Raw genomic sequence first — 19671 nt, 5'->3', positions numbered from 1 at the left:
CGGTGCTCAGTTCGTTGTTGTGAGCTTCGCTCCTCCACCCGCTGTTGTTGTCGGAGGGCGACTGCCTCCAACTGCCGAGTAGTGTCCTTGACGAGCCTACTCCGCATCGGCCGATCTTGACACTGTTGGTACCATTCATCGGCAAGTCCAATCGGTTCCACATCCTCCGTTACCGCATCAGCCTTCCTCCTCCCTAGCCCGTGCGCAGGTTAGCTCCCTGTGTCCGGCCAAAGAGAAGCTGCTTGGGCATGCGGTGTCTGGACATGCAGGCTGCATGACCCAGCCAACACAGCCTCGCTTGCCGAAGGAGCTCATTAATGGGACTGCGTCCAAATCTATTAAGAATGTTTGAGCTCCTCACACCAGGATGGATCTTAGGCAGGTGAGCCTGAATGTTTAAAACTGGTGCAGGTGTTCCTGTAAATGCGTTCACATTTCATAAGCGTAGATAAGAGAGGTCTTAACTATGGCCAAAAAGACCTGGGGCTTTGTATGGAGCAATAATAGATCAGGCAGCTTCCACATAGTGTTGTGCAACCGATGAAAAGATTATGCCACTCGACTGCTTCCAAGCGAGATCTCTGCTGCCAAACTGAAGCTGTTAATGAGCACACTGCCCAGGTATGGGAACTCCTCCACCCTCTTTACAACCACCCCATTACTCACGGATAGTTGAAGGGGTAGAGTGATTTATGACATACAATACCCACGCAGGTGCTTTGATTTCGTTGGGCTAATGGTAAGGCCCCACTTCTTAAGTGGCATGCTCCAGGTTCAGCAGTCCAGTCTCCAATTCTTTGCATTTTTCTCGGATTGAGCCGTAATGACCAGATCATCGGCGTACGTAGCATGGCGGACAAGTAAGGTGCCGTCCCTAGACCTCACCTGGAAATCCATCAGCCTCCGATTGTATCTCTCCCAGATGGATGCAAATTCCACTGGTAGAGCCATTGAAGCTTCTGCGAACTGTGTGGTTAAAGAAGATGTTAAATCGTGTAGGGGCCAGAGGACATCCCTGTCACACTCCACGGTGAACAGGAAATGGATGTGACTCCCGGCCGCACAGCTTTATCCAGACCTGCACGCCATCATGACAGCCCTTGATGATTGTGAGCACTGGGTCAGGGACCCTCTTGATGTGGTTCCTGCGCTGCGCTGCAAACCCATCGACCAGGGTTTGATTCCCGGCCACGGCTAGCGTAAGTGGCGAGTGATCTCAAAACCTCCCTTCGGTCGACTCGGCCATGAGGTCGACTCGCCTGCGTTGGTGTGTAAAATACCAACACTGAGGAGACAAAGGTTGCCGGGCGTGGTGGTGGTGGCCACACCACCCCCTCGTGCGCCGTACCGGCATTCATAGGTGCTCGCCGACACACAACGCCCACGTTACGCGCCCACAATTCGTAACCCGCTCAATACCACTCTCGGATGCAATTGGTGACACAGTCCCATTGATTCACACACACACACAGGCACAAATGTGTCGGTGGCTGCTCTTTCAGCTCCCATCGTCAATTAAAATGAAATAAAATGAATCGGGGATGGCATGGATGGCTGCCTTCCTACCCCGCTACCCACCCCACTCGCCCCCACACACTCTCCCTCCTCCTCTGACCACTCCCCCCACGCACAAAGACAGCTTTGAGCGGCGCTGCACGACTCGGGTCCCTGCCACCCTCCTCGTCCTCCTCGCTCCCGTCGTCGTGACGAAGGCAGGAGGCCGCCTCGCTCGCCGCAGCGCGCTGCCCGCAGCGGCGCCGCTCGCTCGCCACAATTAGCAGCGGCGACCGCTCACGGCCGCCCGTTCGTTTTTTTGGGGGAATTTTCGTGGAACAAAGGGAAGGGTCAAGCCATTGTCGCTGGGGGTGAGTGGGGAGATGGAGGCTGTGTCTCTGTGTGTGCGTGCACGCGCTGCGCAAGCTCTCTCCGTGTCCGCCTCCATTTGCCTCCGAGTCTCTCCGTCTGCACCGCCATGGTCACAACCGTTGAAGCTGCTGCTGCTGCTGCTGGTGGTTGTAGTGACAATGAGGATGCTGCACTTGCTGTTGATGCTGTCGAATGTGCCGTTGCTGCTGCTGCTGTTGATCGTGATGATGGCGGTGATGAGGACGTTGCACCTGCTGCTGATGAAGATGCTGTTGCCGATGATGGTGGTGATGAGGATGCTGATGGTGAAGATGCTGCTGCTGATGGTGTTGGTTGTGGTGATGGTGGTACTGGTGGGGAGGATGCTGTGGCGGCTCGGGAGCTTTCTTGCGACGCGGCGACGTGCGCCGTCGCCCGCGCTAATCGTGTGTGCGCAGTCGCTTTGTCTGCCGAGCCAGCGGACTAATCTGTGTCCCGTGTGCCCGAGTGCGCGTACTCGTGTGTGTGTTTGTGTCCATGTATAACCCATGTGTGTGTGTGTGTGTCTGGCCATGTCTGCCCCTCCATCCTCATGTCTGTGTCCGTGTGTGCATATGTCCGCGTCTGTCTTCGTGTCCATGGGCGTGTGCCTGTGTCTATGCCCGTGTGTATCTGTGTATGGTCCGTATGTCTTTGTGTGTGTGTATTTTGTCTTTTCTGTGTGTGTCAAGTGTCTTTATGCATGTGTGTCACGTGTCTCAATGCATGTGTGTTTGTGTATCTGTCCCATGTCTTGTGTCGGTGTGTGTCCTCCGTCCCCCGTGGCGCAGGCGAGGACGGGAGCTGCGTGCTGACGGAGAGCGACGGCGCCGACGCCCCCGGCGACGGAGACCCGGACCTCGTCGCCCTCGGCAATCGCTTCCTCGGCACCGACGCCGACGGCACCGGCGACATGGCCAACAGCACCGACGGTGACGGGGCCGGCCCCACCGGCGGCGGGGCCCAGCGCTCCGTCTCGCTCGCCGAGACCACGGCCTCGTTGAGCCTGGGCTCGGTGAGCGACTACCACCCGCTGCACCACCACCACCAGCACCATCAGCAGCAGCACGGCGGGGCGGGCGGTGCCGATGCCCTGCACCGGCTGGCGGCGCTGGAGCGGCGGGCGCGCGCCCAGGACGACGAGATCACGGTGCTCAAGGCGGCGCTCGCCGACGTCATCCGGAGGCTGTCGGCCGCCGAGGAGCAGCAGCAGCAGCAGCAGCCCGGCACCACCACACCCACGCGCGGCAGTGAGAGACGCCGCACGCTCTATCGCTCGCTCGCACACTCTATCGCTTGCTCGATCACTCGCTCAAGTCTCTTTCAAAGTCGCTCACTCAGGCTCCCTCTCACTCAGCCGCGTGTCATGCTGAGAGATGCTGCCCACCCGCTCGCTCACTCGCTCGCTCACTCGCTCACTCCCTCTCACACACGAGCGGCGGTGAGACTACACAACCTTTCACACAATCTCTCTCAATAGGCCTATTTAACTCGCGCAAGCAGCTTTGCCTTTCACATTCCCTGTTTGTCGTGCGTCAGTGAAGTCAATGTGTGGTCCTTAAGAGCTGGGAACGAGCCAAATTAAATAAATCAACTAAATTAATCTGTGCAGCGACATTGGCGTCCGACCATCGACTCCTTGGTCTCAAGAACCTGCTTTCATCGCAAGCAGCTGAAAGCTGGATTCAAACCCTGGATCTCAGCAGTGCCGTCATCCGTCTCTGACATGGCCATTTGGAACCCCCTTGGACCCATCCTGTTACTAGGTTACTATCAACCTGTCTCCTTGCTGCCGCCTCCACACGCCGTCCGTGCGTGTGTACAGTCCGTACACGTTTCCGTCCACTCGTGTCTTTGTGCGTCTCTGTATGTCTCACTGTCTCCGTTTGTCTGCGTGTGTGGTGTCCCCGTGTGTCTCCACTTGTCTCCTTTCTGTCTCAACGTCTCCATGTTTCTCTGCGTATCCCCGCGTGTCTCTTTGTCTCACTGCCTCCGTGGGGAGCGGTAGGGTAGCGGTAAGCGCGCGCTGCGCTACGAACCCTACGGCCCGAGTTCGATTCCCGCTCATGGTCAACACCAGTGACGATTGTCTGAACTGGCCATGGGCCTCCCATAGGTCGACTCGGCCTTAAATGGTTACCTAGTGCGATGTGTAAAAAAATATCGCCCTGGGGAGACAAAGGCGGTCGGGCGTGATGCTGGCCACCGACCCCCTTGTGCGCCGTGCTGCTAGGTGCTCGCTAACAGCACTTGGCCTGACAAGCTGTTCAAGGCTATATGGGGGATCTTAGTCTTTGCACTTCTCCGTGTGTCCCCAGGTCGCCCATCTCTGTCCTCCCACCCGTCGCGCTCGAGCCTGCTAAGCGACGGGCCCCCCCTGACCCCCCGCAAACCGAATTCGGGATACGCCCCCCTCAGCACCCCCTCACCCAGACCGTGAGTTTCAACCACAAGACGTCCACCGCACCAATCCAACCAAACCACACCAAGCACACCATGGCAATCGCCCCAGTGAAACCACACCATGGCAACCACACCATTTCAAATACACCACATCGTGTCAACTACGCCACACACTGGTAACCACACCATGGCAACCACACCACTCCCACCCTGCTACACCACTCCCACCACACCATGCCATGCCAACTGCGCCACAACATGGCGACCACACCATTGCGATCAACCCACACCTCGGAGTGCAGCGTCATGAACCACCAATGTGTAATTGTAGGAGCAGTCTGCAGTGCTGCTGCGGCTGTCGCTGCTGCTGCGTCTGCATGCGTCTGTGCTGTGTGCAACCGGCCGGGTGGCGCAGCAATAGAGCGAGCGGCTCGCTAGCGGAAGGTCGCGAGTTCAAACCCTGGTTGGTGGATGGTTGACTCAGCCCATCAACCCTCCCCCCCGGGGTCGATAAAACCAGTACCGCTTTGTGGGGAAGTCAACAGTGGCTCTGCTATGACTGCTAGACGCACCCCCGCCATAGGAATGTGGAATTTCCCACCACTGGCTCAGGGCTGTGAATAGGAGATGAGCACCAATGTCCTCGTAACGTGATGATCAGCTTTGTGTCTCGCTGGGTCATAATGGATGTTCGTGTCTCGCTGTCGCATATATCGCGAAGGTATTTAAACGTATGGTCCTCGCTTTATGACCATATTTGTGTTGATTGTTAAAATTCATGTTTAAAGAGTGTCTTATTTATCTATCATTATCATCATCGTCATCATCGTGATCTCTCCACTGCTGGCTGGGAATCACCGTGGCTTGCTCCTGTGCCGTGTGCAGCACGGAGAACTGCACCCTGCGCAGGGAGGCGCGGCTCAACCGCTCGCGGTCCGTCACGGAGAACAGCGCAAGCAAGCGCAAGCAGCTCGAGTGAGTTCCCCCTCCGCACGCTCGCCAAACGCTCACACCACGTTCACCACACTCCACACGCTCACCACGCGATCGCCACACTCCACACGCTCACCACACGCTCACCACACGCTCACCACACTCCACACGCTCACTACACGCTCACCACACGTTCACCACACTCCACACGCTCACCACGCGCTCACCACACGCTCACCACACTCCACACGCTCACCACATGCTCACCACACGCTCACCACACTCCACACGCTCACCACGCGCTCACCACGCGATCGCCACACTCCACACGCTCACCACGCGCTCACCACACGCTCACCACGCGCTCGCCAAACGCTCACCCCACGTTCACCACACTCCGCACGCTCACCCCACGCTCACCACACATTCACCACACTCCACACGCTCACCACGCGCTCACCACACGCTCACCACGCGATCGCCACACTCCACACGCTCACCACACGCTCACCACACTCCACACGCTCACCACGCGCTCACCACACGCTCACCACACTCCACACGCTCACTACGCGCTCAGCACACGCTCACCACGCGATCGCCACACTCCACACGCTCACCACACGCTCACCACGCGCTCTCCACACGCTCACCACACGCTCACCACGCGCTCACCACACGCTCACCACACTCCACGCGCTCACCACGCACTCACCACGCGATCGCCACACTCCACACGCTCACCACACGCTCACCACACGTTCACCACACGCTCACCACACTCCACGCGCTCACCACGCGCTCACCACACGCTCACCACACTCCACGCGCTCACCACGCGCTCACCACGCGATCGCCACACTCCACACGCTCACCACGCGCTCACCACACGCTCACCACGCGATCGCCACACTCCACACGCTCACCACGCGCTCACCACACTCCACACGCTCACCACGCGCTCACCACGCGATCGCCACACTCCACACGCTCACCACGCGCTCACCACACTCCACGCGCTCACCACGCGCTCACCACGCGATCGCCACACTCCACACGCTCACTACACGCTCACCACATGCTCACCACGCGATCGCCACACTCCACACGCTCACCACGCGCTCACCACACGCTCACCACACTCCACACGCTCACCACGCGCTCACCACACGCTCACCACACGCTCACCACACGATCGCCACACTCCGCACGCTCGCCAAACGCTCACCCCACGTTCACCACACTCCACACGCTCACCACACGTTCACCACGCGATCGCCACACACGCTGCACCCACCGCACACGCCACGTGCACCGCACGCACTGCACACATTACTCGCATCATGCCTCCACCACTCAGACCACACAGACCATGCACACGACTCGCACCACTCGCACAAGTCCTGCGCTGGAGCGGAGTTGAGGCCTCGAACTTTCACTCACCTTCTACCCCCCATCCCTTCTGCCCTCGCTCCCTCTTCTCTCCGAGTAGCAAACCCAAGCCGGAGTATTGCTCAGGTGAGCTCTCCACAAAGATACACACACTCACGTGCATGCACACAGACGCACGTGCACACACGCACGTGCGATCACTAGCGTTGCCGCTGTGTAATTATTCACGACGCGAAATGACGGTCCACGATGGTGATTATCGTGATGTCAGCTTCCCCATAGTTTGTGGTTCTCATATTTGTTGTAACTGCTCATGGGAACAAATATTTACTTATTTTTCAACTGCAGGTCACTCTGCCTTTGCCTGCACTGAGTTATGCAATGTTATGCGTAAAATGCACATGCTGGCCATTATGCAAAAACTGTTGCATTTCCAAATATTAAATCTATGATGTCAATGATGAGGTCATATAATCATGCCATTACTTGCTCCGCAGAACATTCTGCAGAGCACTCAATTTAACGTATAACATCTGTTCGTTGGCAGCTTTAATTTTAGAGTTTGTTATTTCAGACGCAATTTTGTCAGGGAATGAAATAATAGAAATGATCAGGATTTGATATTTAGCAAAACTGACGATAACGATCGTTGTGGATCTTATATATCGTACGACGAATCGTGGTATCGTCACAACGTGGCAACGCTCGTGATCGCACTTCCGGGGGTGAGGCTGGGCGCCAGATAACTCCATCTGCCTCGACCGTGCGTACGCGCGTTCATCGTTATGCTGCGATTGTCGTTTTGCCGGTAATTGATTGGATTGGTGCTGTGATGGCTGCTAGTTGATGTTTAAATGGTTGTGTCGGTGTGGGTGTCTGTGCGACAGACAAGCGTCGCGTCACGTACTCACCAGGTGAGCCTCACCCCACACGGTGCCAGCTTGCTATGCAGCCCCCCCCCCCCACCGTTCTCCACCTCCTATCCTCCTCGCTCACTACCCCGGTCACTCTGCTCCTGTGTGCCGCTGCATGATATCATATCGTGTGTGTTGGTGGTGGGCTGAGGTCACTTCCTGCGTTGGTGGTGGCGTGACGGCACCGTGTTGCCGGCGGTGCGACGTCACTTCCTGTGTGTTGCCGGTGGTGCGACGTCACTTCCTGTGTTGGTGGCGGTGCAACTTCACTTCCTGTGTGTTGGTGGCGGTGCGACGTCGCTTCCTGTGTGTTGGTGGCCGTGCGACATAACTCCCCAGCGTGTCGCTGGCGCGGCTGTGTTACACTCCGCTCTGGCTGTTGGTGGTGGTGGCTGCGCTTGTTCCCTGTGGCTGTACCGCTGTCGCTGCCGCTGCTGCCGCTGCTGCTGCATGCCGGTGTTCCAGCTGCTAAACGCTTCTGTTCGATCAAGAAGCAAATCTTAACCCAAACGGCTCTTATCTTGTAGCTACACACCTCGACTCCCTGTTCAGGCTCAAGCCCTTCATTTCTTTCCCTTGGCCTATAACCAACGGCGTCAATCGCTCTCGGTACGATAAATATGGCCCCTGTTCCTGCGCCGCGTTTCTGTGATGCGCTCGCATTTGAACGCGATGCCAATCGACGTTGTGTCGCTTTGTATCCACAAGATGAGGGCCGCTCGTTTTTTCCCCCCGTCTTTTAACAAAACAAACTTCGCTCGTGGTGCGTTTCGATGTCTTTTGCCACACGAGGGCGGGCGTGTGAGAAATGCTTCCTCCCCCCCCCCCCGCGCTTGCGATGGTGGCGGCGCGGAGACCTCGCTCCCCGGCCGGGGCTGCTGATTTCGCCACCGATCATTGTCGGCGACGATGATTGTGTGGCATTGCCTGTGGTGGACGGGGGTGGCGGGGGGGGGGGGGGTCGGTGCCTGCGCCTGAGACTCACTCGCTGACGCCTTACATTCGAGACGCTCTGCGTCTCCTCGTCTCGCTCTCCCCTGTGGACACTGGGAACGGGAGGGAGGCTTCTTAACGGACCCATGGCCTAGCCCAGGGAAAGGGCAGGCACTTCCCGTTGTGGTTACACAATAATTGTCCCAACGATGCTGTCGGTGCGCCATCATTAAACGAAGATTCCAATTCGGATCTCTCGCAGAGAAGTGCGACCCTCCGTTTTGGGGCACGGCCCGCCCCCTGGTCCACAGAGTAGAGGGCAGCACTTGGCCACCAACAATGCTTCTGAGAGTAAAGTTCATTGCATGACATTGAAACCGATGTTTATGATTGTCAGTGATGGAATTTAGCCAAATTAAGTGAACAAACTAATTTTATACAGTGGGGTTTTTGTGTAGTCATTGGTCATCCGGCTAAAATTATTTTCTTTTTACGTCTTGAGAACCCATTTGAATCATGAGCGGCTGAATCCTGGATTCTAACCAAAGACTACAGCGGTGCCGGCTTCGTGCTCTGACACGGCCATCGTGAACCCACTCAGCATCTGGCCACTGCCTCCAGCGTGGTTTTGATTATCTGCTTTTTCCGCACCTCACAACAAACACCTGTGCTCACTCTCCCACCCTCACCCACTCATCTACCAACCTCCACCCGCCCATTCGTTTTATCAAACCACTCATTAACCCACGTATCCACTCAATCAACCATCTATTCCATCAACCACTCCCTCCCTCCCTCAACCATTCACACACTGACCCGCTCACCTATCCACCCACCCACTCCCTTTTCCACTCGTCCACCCATACACTACCTCGTTCATCCAACCGCTCATCCACCCCCTCACCCACTCAATGTCACCCCCATCTTCCCACTCACCCTCGCTCACTCCCACCCGCTTGCCCGTGCGGTGGGGGTCACCCGCGCCACCCGCCCGCTGTCCGCAGAGGAGGGCTACGTGAAGATGTTTGTGCGTGGCCGCCCCGTCACCATGTACCTGCCCTCGCACCTCAAGGACGATTACAGCCTGAGCCAGAAGGTGGCGCTGCCTCCAGACAAGCTCAAGCTCGAGTGGGTGTATCCTCTCACCTCGTGTTGTTCGTACAATAATAGAGGGGTGAACGGCACGTCGCCTTCACGTATTTGTAGCGACATGTAAGTAAAAAAAAGTGTCTCCCATAACCCGTTGGCCACGTAGCCTGGGAGCGGGTAAGTTCAGCAGCATTTATTGAGTAAAGCAAATTCTAAACCGGTTTTGACACGCATTGTCCCATCAGCAGGGTCAGGCTCGCTGCCATGGCATGGTGCTGATGGGTTGTGTGAGAAATGCGTCTTTATTTTTTGCATTAGGAAACAGATATGTGAAGGGGACATTTTCTTGAAATCTACTCTGTTATCTAAGTTCCCCAGAACTACGCTCATGGTTATTTTATATTGTTATTATTACATTTGTTTACCCAGGAAAGTCCGAGTTTCAAGACCCTTTTGTTAGCCGGGTCCTGCCAAGTTTTCGCAGGAGGGGGAGATGTTGCTTTGTGTAGTCCCAATTGAGTAATTGCCAGGTCATTTCTGAGCATCGGGATGTTTGGCCAATATCGGTGAACATTGCGTGCTTTAGTTTAGCTATGGGAGAACCCGGAGGAAACACGTGAAGAACAGGGGGATGACATACACACTCCACACAGGTGCCCAATTCGGGAATTGAACCCAGGCCCTTCTTGCTGTGAAGCACACCTATGACATATGTGCCACCCTCTCATATTGATCATCTTTGCATCACTGTGGCGCTTGCTTAAATGCGCCTTGCGCCGCATCTCATCGCAAACATCCGGAGGGCCCCCCCCTAGCGGCAGTTGCAGGGTTCTCGAAGACAGCGAATGACCCCTTGACAGCGACGCCCGACCTCAGATACGGCTACCGCGGGCAGGACTGCCGCTGCAACATTCACCTGCTGCCCACGGGGGAGATGGTTTACTTCGTGGCGTCTGTCGTGGTGCTCTACAACGTGCAGGAGGGCACCCAGCGCCACTACCTCGGCCACAACACCGACGTCAAGTGGTGAGCACCACCGCGGTGATGCTGGTGATGGCGGTGATGGTGGTGGTTGGCACAGTCGGCGCCACAGCTGGTGCATCTGCCAGTCATGTCGGTCAACCCATGGCACCTGGGTCTGCCGCTTGACACTGTGAGCGAGCCTTCGACACTTCGCTTGGCCTCAAAGTGCACCTGGCCTGGCACAGGTGCCATGGTGACGTCACCGCCACTTAGTAGCAAATGGTGTGTGCTATTGATGATAGTGGTGATAATAATGATGGTGTGATAATGAAGGTTAGGATCAGGGCCTAATTTGAGCTGGAGCTGTGCCGGGCTGAGCTCCAGAAAATATATTTCCGAGCGCTGGGTCCAGGAAGTTGCGGGTTTGGGGGACCCCGCAAAATATTCCATGAGCAATGAAGCCCTGTTTATGATGGTGATGAGAGTGATGATGGTGGTGCCTTTGTGATGAGGTGGTGCTGATGATTGTGATGATGATAGTGTGGTGGTGGCGGCAGTTGTCATAATGGTTAGGAAATTATGGTAATTGGTGGTGGGAGTGATGGGTTGGTGGTAGAAGTTATGATGGTGATTATGATGGTTATATTGTGGTGATGGTTGCACTGATGATGATAATGATGAAGAACATGTTTTAATATTGCTTGTGCCGCACCACTGGCAACGCAGCAGCATCGCTCATTCATTTGATGACCGCGACGGTGCTGGTGGTAATGGTGATTGTGGGCGTGGTGAGGAGATGGTGGTGATGGCGGCGATATTGGTGGTGGCAGTCAGGACAGTGCTGATGATGCTCATGATGTTGCTGGTGATGAGAGATGCGGTGATAACAATGTTGAAGGTTACATGAATAATGGTGGGGGGGGGGGAGTGGTTACCATGGCGATAGTCATGCGGTGTGTTTTTTCCCTGCAGTATCGCAATACACCCTGACAAGGTCACCGTGGCGACAGGCCAGATGGCTGGTGTTACCAAGGAGGGCAAGGTGAGGGTGTGCGTGTGTGTGGGTGAATGTACAGATATGTGCACGTGTGTGGAACGGTCGTGTATTGGTTGGCGCACTTCACTACGAACCCGGTAAGTTCAATTCCTGCTCGCGGCCAACAGAATTGACCGACATCTGACCTGGTCCTCCCTACGGTCAACTCAGCCTTAAATGAGTACCCGGTGCGGTGTAAACATCAGCACGAGAAAGACAAAGGTGGCTGTGGGTTCTGCTGACCACAACACCCCCTTAGTGTGCTGTGACGGCCTTTTATAGGTGCCTCCAAACGGCACTTGGCCCAGCAGTCTGTTAAGGCTACACGGGGGCTCTTTGCCTTATTACGGGCGTGTTTGTGCGCATTCCGTGTGTGTGCGCCCCGCGTAGCCGTTCGCGCCCAACGTGCGGATCTGGGACTCGGTGACGCTCAACTCGCTCCACGTCATCGGCACCGGCTCCTTCGTGCGCTCCGTCAACTGCCTCTCCTTCTCCAAGGCGGTGCGTACACGCGTGTTGAAGTGAGCGAGCGAGTTTGTGTATACGTGCGCCCGAGTGTGTGTACACGCGCGTCGGAGTGAGCGACTGACTGCGTACACGCGCGTCGGAGTGAGTGTGCGTACACGCGCTTCAAAGTGAGCGAGCATGCGTATGTCGGAGTGAGCAATTGTGGATCGTAGGCCATGCGTGGCGACCCCAGTTCGTGGTTTCTCAGCCTGTTACCCTCGGTCTCGGCACTGACGCTGTCATTTGTCATCTCGGTGGACGTGAGGCCATGCGTGGAGACGGCGTGATGTAGGAATGAGCAGTGTTGAGTAATGCTGATTAGTCCGGAGTCGAAGCGATTTCCTGCTCAATTGAACACTGAGGGTCAGTGCTCATCTCCCGTTTACAGCCCTGAGTGATGGACATTCCGCAAGACTGTCCATAGGACAACCACCGTGGATGCCGTCTGCTCACTTGCGTCCATGGCACCCCCCTCCCCTGCGCTCCCATATGACCTTTGACCCCTGCATTTAGATTTTGCGGCGATAAAATTCCACGAGATGACAATTTGTTGAGCTTTCACTTGTGGGCATTTCGCTTATGAAAGTTAAGTTAATACCTCCGTGGTCTTTACCTGGTCAAATATAAATAGTTTAGTTTTAGTTGCATATTTTTCAAAAACGATGTTTACCTTTTCCTATACTTTGTACTTCTATCGCGTTTTTGTATCGTTTGTTGTTGTGACGTTCTGACTCGCCCCGACTGGACATCAGTGAAAAGGAGCTTTATAGCTCATCGGATTCCTCCTGCAGTGTAAATATTCTGATTCTTTGACCCCTGCACGCGTGCAGAACGGAGGCCTACACCTCATGGTGGTGGACGATGCGAACGAGCACGTGATGTCCATCTGGAACTGGCAGAAGGAGGACAAGTTTATGGAAATCAAGGTCCTTGTCACCTCCACGTCATCACCATCACTCTCATCATCAGCTGACGATCATTCTGCGGCTTTCATCGTCATAAGCCATCGCTATCTCGCACGATCATGTCAGGCAACGACCCATATCGCTCCGTGCTTCTTCCTCTCGAGTCTCAACCGCTGGCTATTGTCCCTTCGAGTTGTGACGTGTCCTGCCCCACCAAGCCCTCTTACTTTTCTTAAGAGCTGGGACACTTTGTCTGTAACCTGCATTTGTTTTCTTATCCACGTGTTCCTCTCCCGTCTCAAAGTAAAACGATTGTATCTTTCAATGCTCGTGTTGTGCTGCTGCTTGTGATGAGACAATTAGTGATGTGACGGTGGCGATGTCGCGGTGATCGTGACGCTGCGGTGATGTGTTGGCGCGCGGTGCTCTAGTGTGCCGGGGACCCCGTGTTTGCGGCCGAGTTCCACCCCACGGAGAGCAACTCGATCATCACCTGCGGCAAGGGGCACATGTACTTCTGGAGCATGGAGAGCGGCATGCTCACCAAGAAACTCGGCCTCTTCGAGGTGACGCCGCCACGCCTGCGTGCCCGAGTGTGTTTGCACGTGCATCAACATGCAAGCGTGCGAGAGTTTCTGAGTGTTCGTGAGGCTGCGTTTTTGTGCACGCGTGCGCGCACGATGTTGTGCGACGTGTGACGTCGTGCGGTTGTGCCCGCCACTGCCCCGGCCCCGCAGAAACACGAGAAGCCCAAGGCGCTGCTGTGCCTAACGTTCAACGAGAGTGGCGACGCCGTCACCGGCGACTCCAGTGGAAACATTCTCGTGTGGGGCAAAGGTACGTTGGCTTGGAGCGCGCTGGCGGCGGCGCAACCGCGCACCTCGCGTGGCGTGCGGCGCATGTCACGTGTGTCATGTTGCCTATGCGTCCCTTGCATCTCAGGCACCAACAAGATCAGCCACGTGATCTCGGGCGCGCACGAGAGCGGGATCCTGTCCCTGTGCCTCCTGCGTGACGGGACGCTCGTGTCCGGCGGAGGGAAGGACCGGCGCATCGTCGCCTGGGACAGCGCCTACCGCAAGCGCCGCGAGATGGAGGTGTGGGGCAGGGGCATTGGTTGTATTCGAGTGTGTGTGATTTGACATGCGGGGAGCAGCGGCCCATTGGTTAGTGCACTATGGTACTAACCCTAGCGACCCGAGTTCGATTCCCACTCACGCCCAATATCGGTGATGAATATCTGAAACGGTCCTTGGCCTACCGTAGGTTGCATCGGCTGGGCGTGGTGCTGGCCACCCATCTTCTCATGTGCCGTGCCGGCTTCAATAAATGCTTTTAACAGCACTTGCCCCAACAGTCTGTGAAGCCTCCGAAAGGCATCATTGTCTTTGTACAAGTGTTTGTGTATGTACACGTGCGCATGTGTGTACACGTACAGGTCCCCGAGGCATATGGGCCGGTGCGCACGGTTGCCGAGGGGAAAGAGGAAGCCATCTTGGTGGGGACGACCAAGAACTTCATCCTGAGCTGCTCCCTCGACGGGGAGGTCAACCCCATCATACAGGTGCAGCCGCTCGCCCACCCCTACCTGTTCACCCATCGGCTCGCCCACCCGCCTGCTCACTCCCTGCTCACTACACCTTCACCCCCCCCCCCCACCAAAGGGCCACACCGATGAGCTGTGGGGGCTGGAGTGCCACCCGAGCCGCGACCGCTTCTTCACGTGCTCCTACGACAAGCGCGTGTCCATGTGGGACGTGCACTCGCACCGCCTCATCTGGAGCAAGTCCGTCGAGGTGGGGGCCTGGCGGTTCGCTCGAGTGCACTCTCACCCACGTCGCTACACTCCAGCACGTGCTACAATGCTGCAGCGCACACACTGACGTGCGACAAGAACATACAAACAACACACCAACGAACCCACAGTCGTCGTGCGTGTTCATTCACGTGCTTTAATTAGAACTTGTCGAGAGCCCAAAGAGACAAAACATGTATTTCACTCGCCCCGTTCATTTGTGCTTTATGCATAACCAAGTGAGAGCCCATTGCTTAGGACGTTGTTTGTTTTGCCGTGTGTCTGTGCAGGAGGCGGCTCAGTCAGCTGACTTCCACCCGACGGGGACAGTGGTTGCGGTCGGAATGCAGAAGGGAAAGTGAGTAGAGTTGTCATGGAAGTGATGACACCCGATTTGCAAATGATAATGCATGTTGCGCTGACGGCTAGCTCCCCATCGTCATACTGCTAAAATATTATCAGTGCCATGTTACTTTTGAAGACGAATGGACATAACCCACGTGTATACATGGCTTTTCCTTACTAATCTTTGTCCCAATTCTTCTGGACCTTGCTGCTTGTGGGGTCTTGCCACTGAGAAGTGAAGCCAAGTGAGTCGCCCGGCCACCTCAGGTTTCCAGACTGACGTGTGGTTGTGCTGTGGTTGTGCTGCGGTTGTGCTACGGCGGTTGTGGTGCAGGTGGGCGGTGCTGGACGCCGAGACAAGTGACCTCGTGACCCTGCACACGGACGGAGCCGAGCTTCTCTCCGTCATGCGTTACTCCCCAGGTCCCTATTCGTTTCTCCCCTCGTCTCTTTGCATTACTCTAAGGATAACGCTCCGTGCCTGTGTTGTGGACACTTGGGTCTGGGCTGTGCCTGGGTTCATTTGGGGTAAAATTGAGCGAAGATGGAAGAAGGGTGTGGGATACACCCATACCTGGAGAGACACTGTTTTGGACTTGCTTATTGGCACTCACTAAAAATGTGTGTGTGTCTGTCTGTGTGGGGAGTGGTGGCACAGTGGTTAGCACAATGTACCATGAAACTGGCGAACCAAGTTAGATTCCCACTTATGGTAAAAATCAATGGTGAATATCTGAACTGGTTTTGGACCCTCCCCTAGGTCGAATCGGCCTTAAATGAGTGCCTGTTGCAGTGTATATCTGCATTAGAAAAACAAAGACGGCTGGGTGTGGTGCTGACCACATCACCCCCTCATGCACTGTGCCAGCCTTAATTGGGGTTTGCTAACGGCACTTGCCCCAACAGCTGATGAGCTACATGGGGGATCTTTGTGTGTGTGCGATTTACATACAGACGGCTCAATGCTCGCCATCGGCTCACACGAGAACTTCATCTTCCTGCATGCAGTGAGCGAGGATGGGCGGCGATACACGCGGCTCGGCAAGTGCACGGTACTGCCAACACCGCGTTCGCCGCACACGCACCACACCCGACACCCCAAACTCACTATACACCCTGCACTCACCACATACCTAACCACACCCAGTGTTGCCAATACCACAAACACGATATTACCAATACCACACACAGTTGGTCATATCACTGCAAGCTTGATAGGTGCTAACAAACAGCACTTGCCCCAACACTCAGAGATGGCTGCACGTGTGATGTTTTCCGTATGCACGTGTGCGCATGCAGGGTCATTCCAGCTTCATTACTCACCTGGACTGGTCGGTGGACGGAGAGTTCCTCGTCTCAAACTCCGGGGACTACGAGATCCTATACTGTGAGTGCGAGAGGCCATGTTGTGAATGCCTGGGAGTGTGGGTGGAAATAGACGTGTGCCTGTGTATTGTTTGCCACATTGCCCCAACGTGTGCCGTGCAGGCATGCATAGGTGCTCGGAATGGCAGCATTTTCCCCAACAGCCTGTGTAGGCTACATGGATATGTCTGTGAATTTTTTTCTATTTTTTGTAGATGCGTGCCTGCCTTTATAGGTGCTCGCTCACAGCACTTGCCCTTACAGGCTATACGTGGGATCTCTGTCTTGTTTTTGATCATGTGTGGATGTGCTCTTTCAGGGAACCGTAACTGTAGGCAGCAGCTGATGGCGGATACCATCCGGGACATCGAATGGGCGACATACACCTGCGTTTTGGGCTTCCACATCTATGGTACGCACACACGAGCACACGTGATCTTGGATGTTTTTGAGTAAATGTAAGAAATTCTGTCTATGGAATGCCTTGTTTGCAAGAGTGTCAATATAAGTATCCAGCTAACACACATGGGTACATCGTCACATGCGTGTGTACATTTACTGGTGCACAAAGACATTTGACTTCAAGGCTCCTCCCTCCCTCGGTGGGATGAGGGTTAAGTCCTGACGAGGCAACCACCAATTGAATGTGTCTGTGCTCAACAGCCCATTGCGCCTTACAAATTTAAATTATTTGTATCTTTACACGCGCATCTATGAGTAGAACGTTGTTGTGATTTGTGCACTATGCTATCATCCCGGTGACCCGAGTTAGATTAACGGTCACGACTAACGTCAGTGTTAAATATCTGAACTGGTACTGAGCATCTTCTAGGCGGCTCAACCTTAAATGAATGAGTACGTGGTGCAGTGTGTAAACATCAGCACTGCACAGTGCATGGCACACCATCCCATTGTGTGGCCTTCATATGTGCTTGCTAGCATTGCTTGTCCCAACGTTGTGTGTAGGCTACACGGGTGGTTCTTTGTCTTTGCGTGCATCTAGGAGTGTGGCCAGATGGCTCCGACGGCACGGACATCAACGCAGTGTGCCGAGCTCACAACCGCGCAGTCGTTGCTGTGGCCGACGACTTCGGGAAAGTTCACATCTTCGTGTACCCCTGCTCCCAGCCCAAGGTGTGCCATTGGTCCCGTCCAAAATGCAGCGACCAGATTCCTGGCCCACACCTTTCAACGAGACTGTCACCCCTATACTCCGATCGCTGCATTTGGCTTCCGATCTCACCCTGTTCGAAGAACCTCCAGAGACTCATCCCTGCCTACCTATCCTCCATGCACTCTCCTAACTCTGCCCTCATCTCGCTTTACTCGTTTCCACACTCCTCTCCCCCTCACTCTCATCTCACTCTATTCCCCTCCACCCACTTTTCTGTTAAAGTCACAAGTCAACCTTTGGCCTGGAAAAAGTTCAGGCTCAAGTCCTTCCTCTGCTCCTATGACTGGCTGCCCCTATAAATATGCCCAGCATCTCAAGATGTGGTCAAATCCAGATCCTGTTTCCTGTATATCCACAATGAATTGTGTTGCGCAGGTGCCGAGCCGAATCTACAGCGGGCACAGCAGTCACGTGACCAACGTGGCCTTCCTACACGACGACTCGTACCTGCTGAGCACGGGCGGCAGCGACACGTCCGTCATGCAGTGGAAGGTGTGCTGAGGCTGGCGTTGGGGCGCCCCCCCACCCTCCGCAAAGCCTGCGCCACTTGGTTGCCCCCGCTCTCCCATTGGTGGAGAAATTCCGAAAACCGACCGTTGCTACTGCGTCGAAGAGGTAAACGGTACCGTGGAGGCGACGGCGAGCCCTCTCATCCGTCTCGATGGTGGCGTCGGTGCTGGGGAGGCCATGGCTTTGTTGTGCACATGGGTGGGTGAGCGACCCCTCGCAGAGCCCCCTTCCTGACCACCTTGACCCCCTGAACCTGCTTATAGAGCCTGCCCCACACCGCACGGAGTTGGTGAACAAGTCGATTATTGTTGTAAAAACTAAACGGTGACGTTTTCGTGCGCTGGTCTTAAGTGTCCTGCTCGTGTCGGATTCCTGTAAATGTGTAGCTTTGCCTTGTGCCGTCGCAAATGCGCCCCGGTTGTGCGCACACGTTGCTCGATGTCGTTTTTGTAAACAAGGAAATATTTTCAAGAAAATAATAGCGGCTTTGCAAAGAAAAAAATTAAAAACGAAAATACCAGTGGTGTTTAATTGTGGGGCGGAGGATGTACAGTATTTAGTATTAAGGCGCAACTTGGCGTTGTCGCGAGGATCCGTTTTAGAACATAGTGAGTTTTGTTGGTGGCGCTCTAGTCCTGGTAACGGTAGCGTTGTAGTACATTTCACTCCTTGGTTGTTCTGATACATTCCTGTGTCCGCCCCCCCACCCTGCCTCACCTGGCCCCCCACACCCAGGAGAGGGTTGGGTTGAGAGTTTTGGGGCGAGAAGCTTAGGCATTTTTACCTGGAATGTGTTAATGGGTTTTTATTAATTTATGTTTATAGTTTTTATCGTGAATCGTCGGGGGAAGCTGGCATGATGTTGATGCACGATTAGAGAAGAGGTCGTGATGGTGCAAGAAAGGGCATGGAGACTGGCGGCTACAGCTCATGTTTGCTTGACACTGATGGAATGCGAAGGAGGGGGGTAAGGCAGGGATGACCAACCCTTCCCCTGCTTCAGGGTGGGGACATCAGTCCCCCCTCACCCCCCCCCAGTCCCCCCTCACGTCAAGTCACCCTTCACCCCCAATCATACCTTACATTGCTATCCCTTAGTCACTCTTCACTCCCTCGCACCATTGAATCCTCGCCCACTCTCGCCATAATCCCCAGTCACTGCTCACCTCTCAGTCACTCCTTGTCATTCCCAGTCACCTATTGTTGTGCACTTGGGTTGAGGGGAGGTGGAGCCACGTGAGATGAGGGTTTAAAGGCAAGCACGCGCCGGCCACGTGATGATGCTTGTAACTATGATGATGACCCCCCTATTTTGATGGCGACTGTGACAATGTTTGGTGGTGATGTTGGTGATGATTGTTAGTGGTGGTGATGATGTTTTTATCGTGGTGGTTAAGACGATGACGATGGTGACTGTGGTTCATGTCGCACGCTCTCCCGAGTTACGCGCGAGAGGCCGAGCTGTTTTGCTCGTTATCTGAGAAATAAAGAAGACTTCACACGGTGAGGAGGGGCCATGTTGT

The 19671-nt window shown here is 55.1% G+C and overlaps 1 protein-coding gene across 1 annotated transcript; it reads left to right on the top strand.

The window, feature by feature from the left end:
* Window positions 1-1541: 1541 nt before the first annotated feature.
* LOC144937156 (echinoderm microtubule-associated protein-like 2) lies at window positions 1542-19655 on the top strand. Its single transcript, XM_078864463.1, is given in 25 exon segments — window positions 1542-1735; window positions 1737-1821; window positions 1823-1865; window positions 2676-3134; window positions 4203-4320; window positions 5173-5262; window positions 6713-6738; window positions 7500-7526; window positions 9464-9593; window positions 10425-10574; window positions 11484-11553; window positions 11938-12048; window positions 12885-12980; window positions 13391-13525; window positions 13697-13796; window positions 13902-14056; window positions 14398-14523; window positions 14624-14755; window positions 15045-15112; window positions 15434-15522; window positions 16054-16151; window positions 16399-16486; window positions 16784-16876; window positions 17468-17598; window positions 18014-19655. Coding segments are annotated over 25 exon segments (2940 nt in total). The 3' UTR covers window positions 18140-19655.
* Window positions 19656-19671: the final 16 nt, after the last annotated feature.

This window comes from Lampetra fluviatilis, chromosome 18 (genome assembly GCF_964198595.1).
Source record: "Lampetra fluviatilis chromosome 18, kcLamFluv1.1, whole genome shotgun sequence".
Lineage (NCBI taxonomy): Eukaryota > Metazoa > Chordata > Hyperoartia > Petromyzontiformes > Petromyzontidae > Lampetra > Lampetra fluviatilis.
Note: the sequence above shows the minus strand (reverse complement) of the source record. Positions and strands in the feature narration are given on the sequence as shown.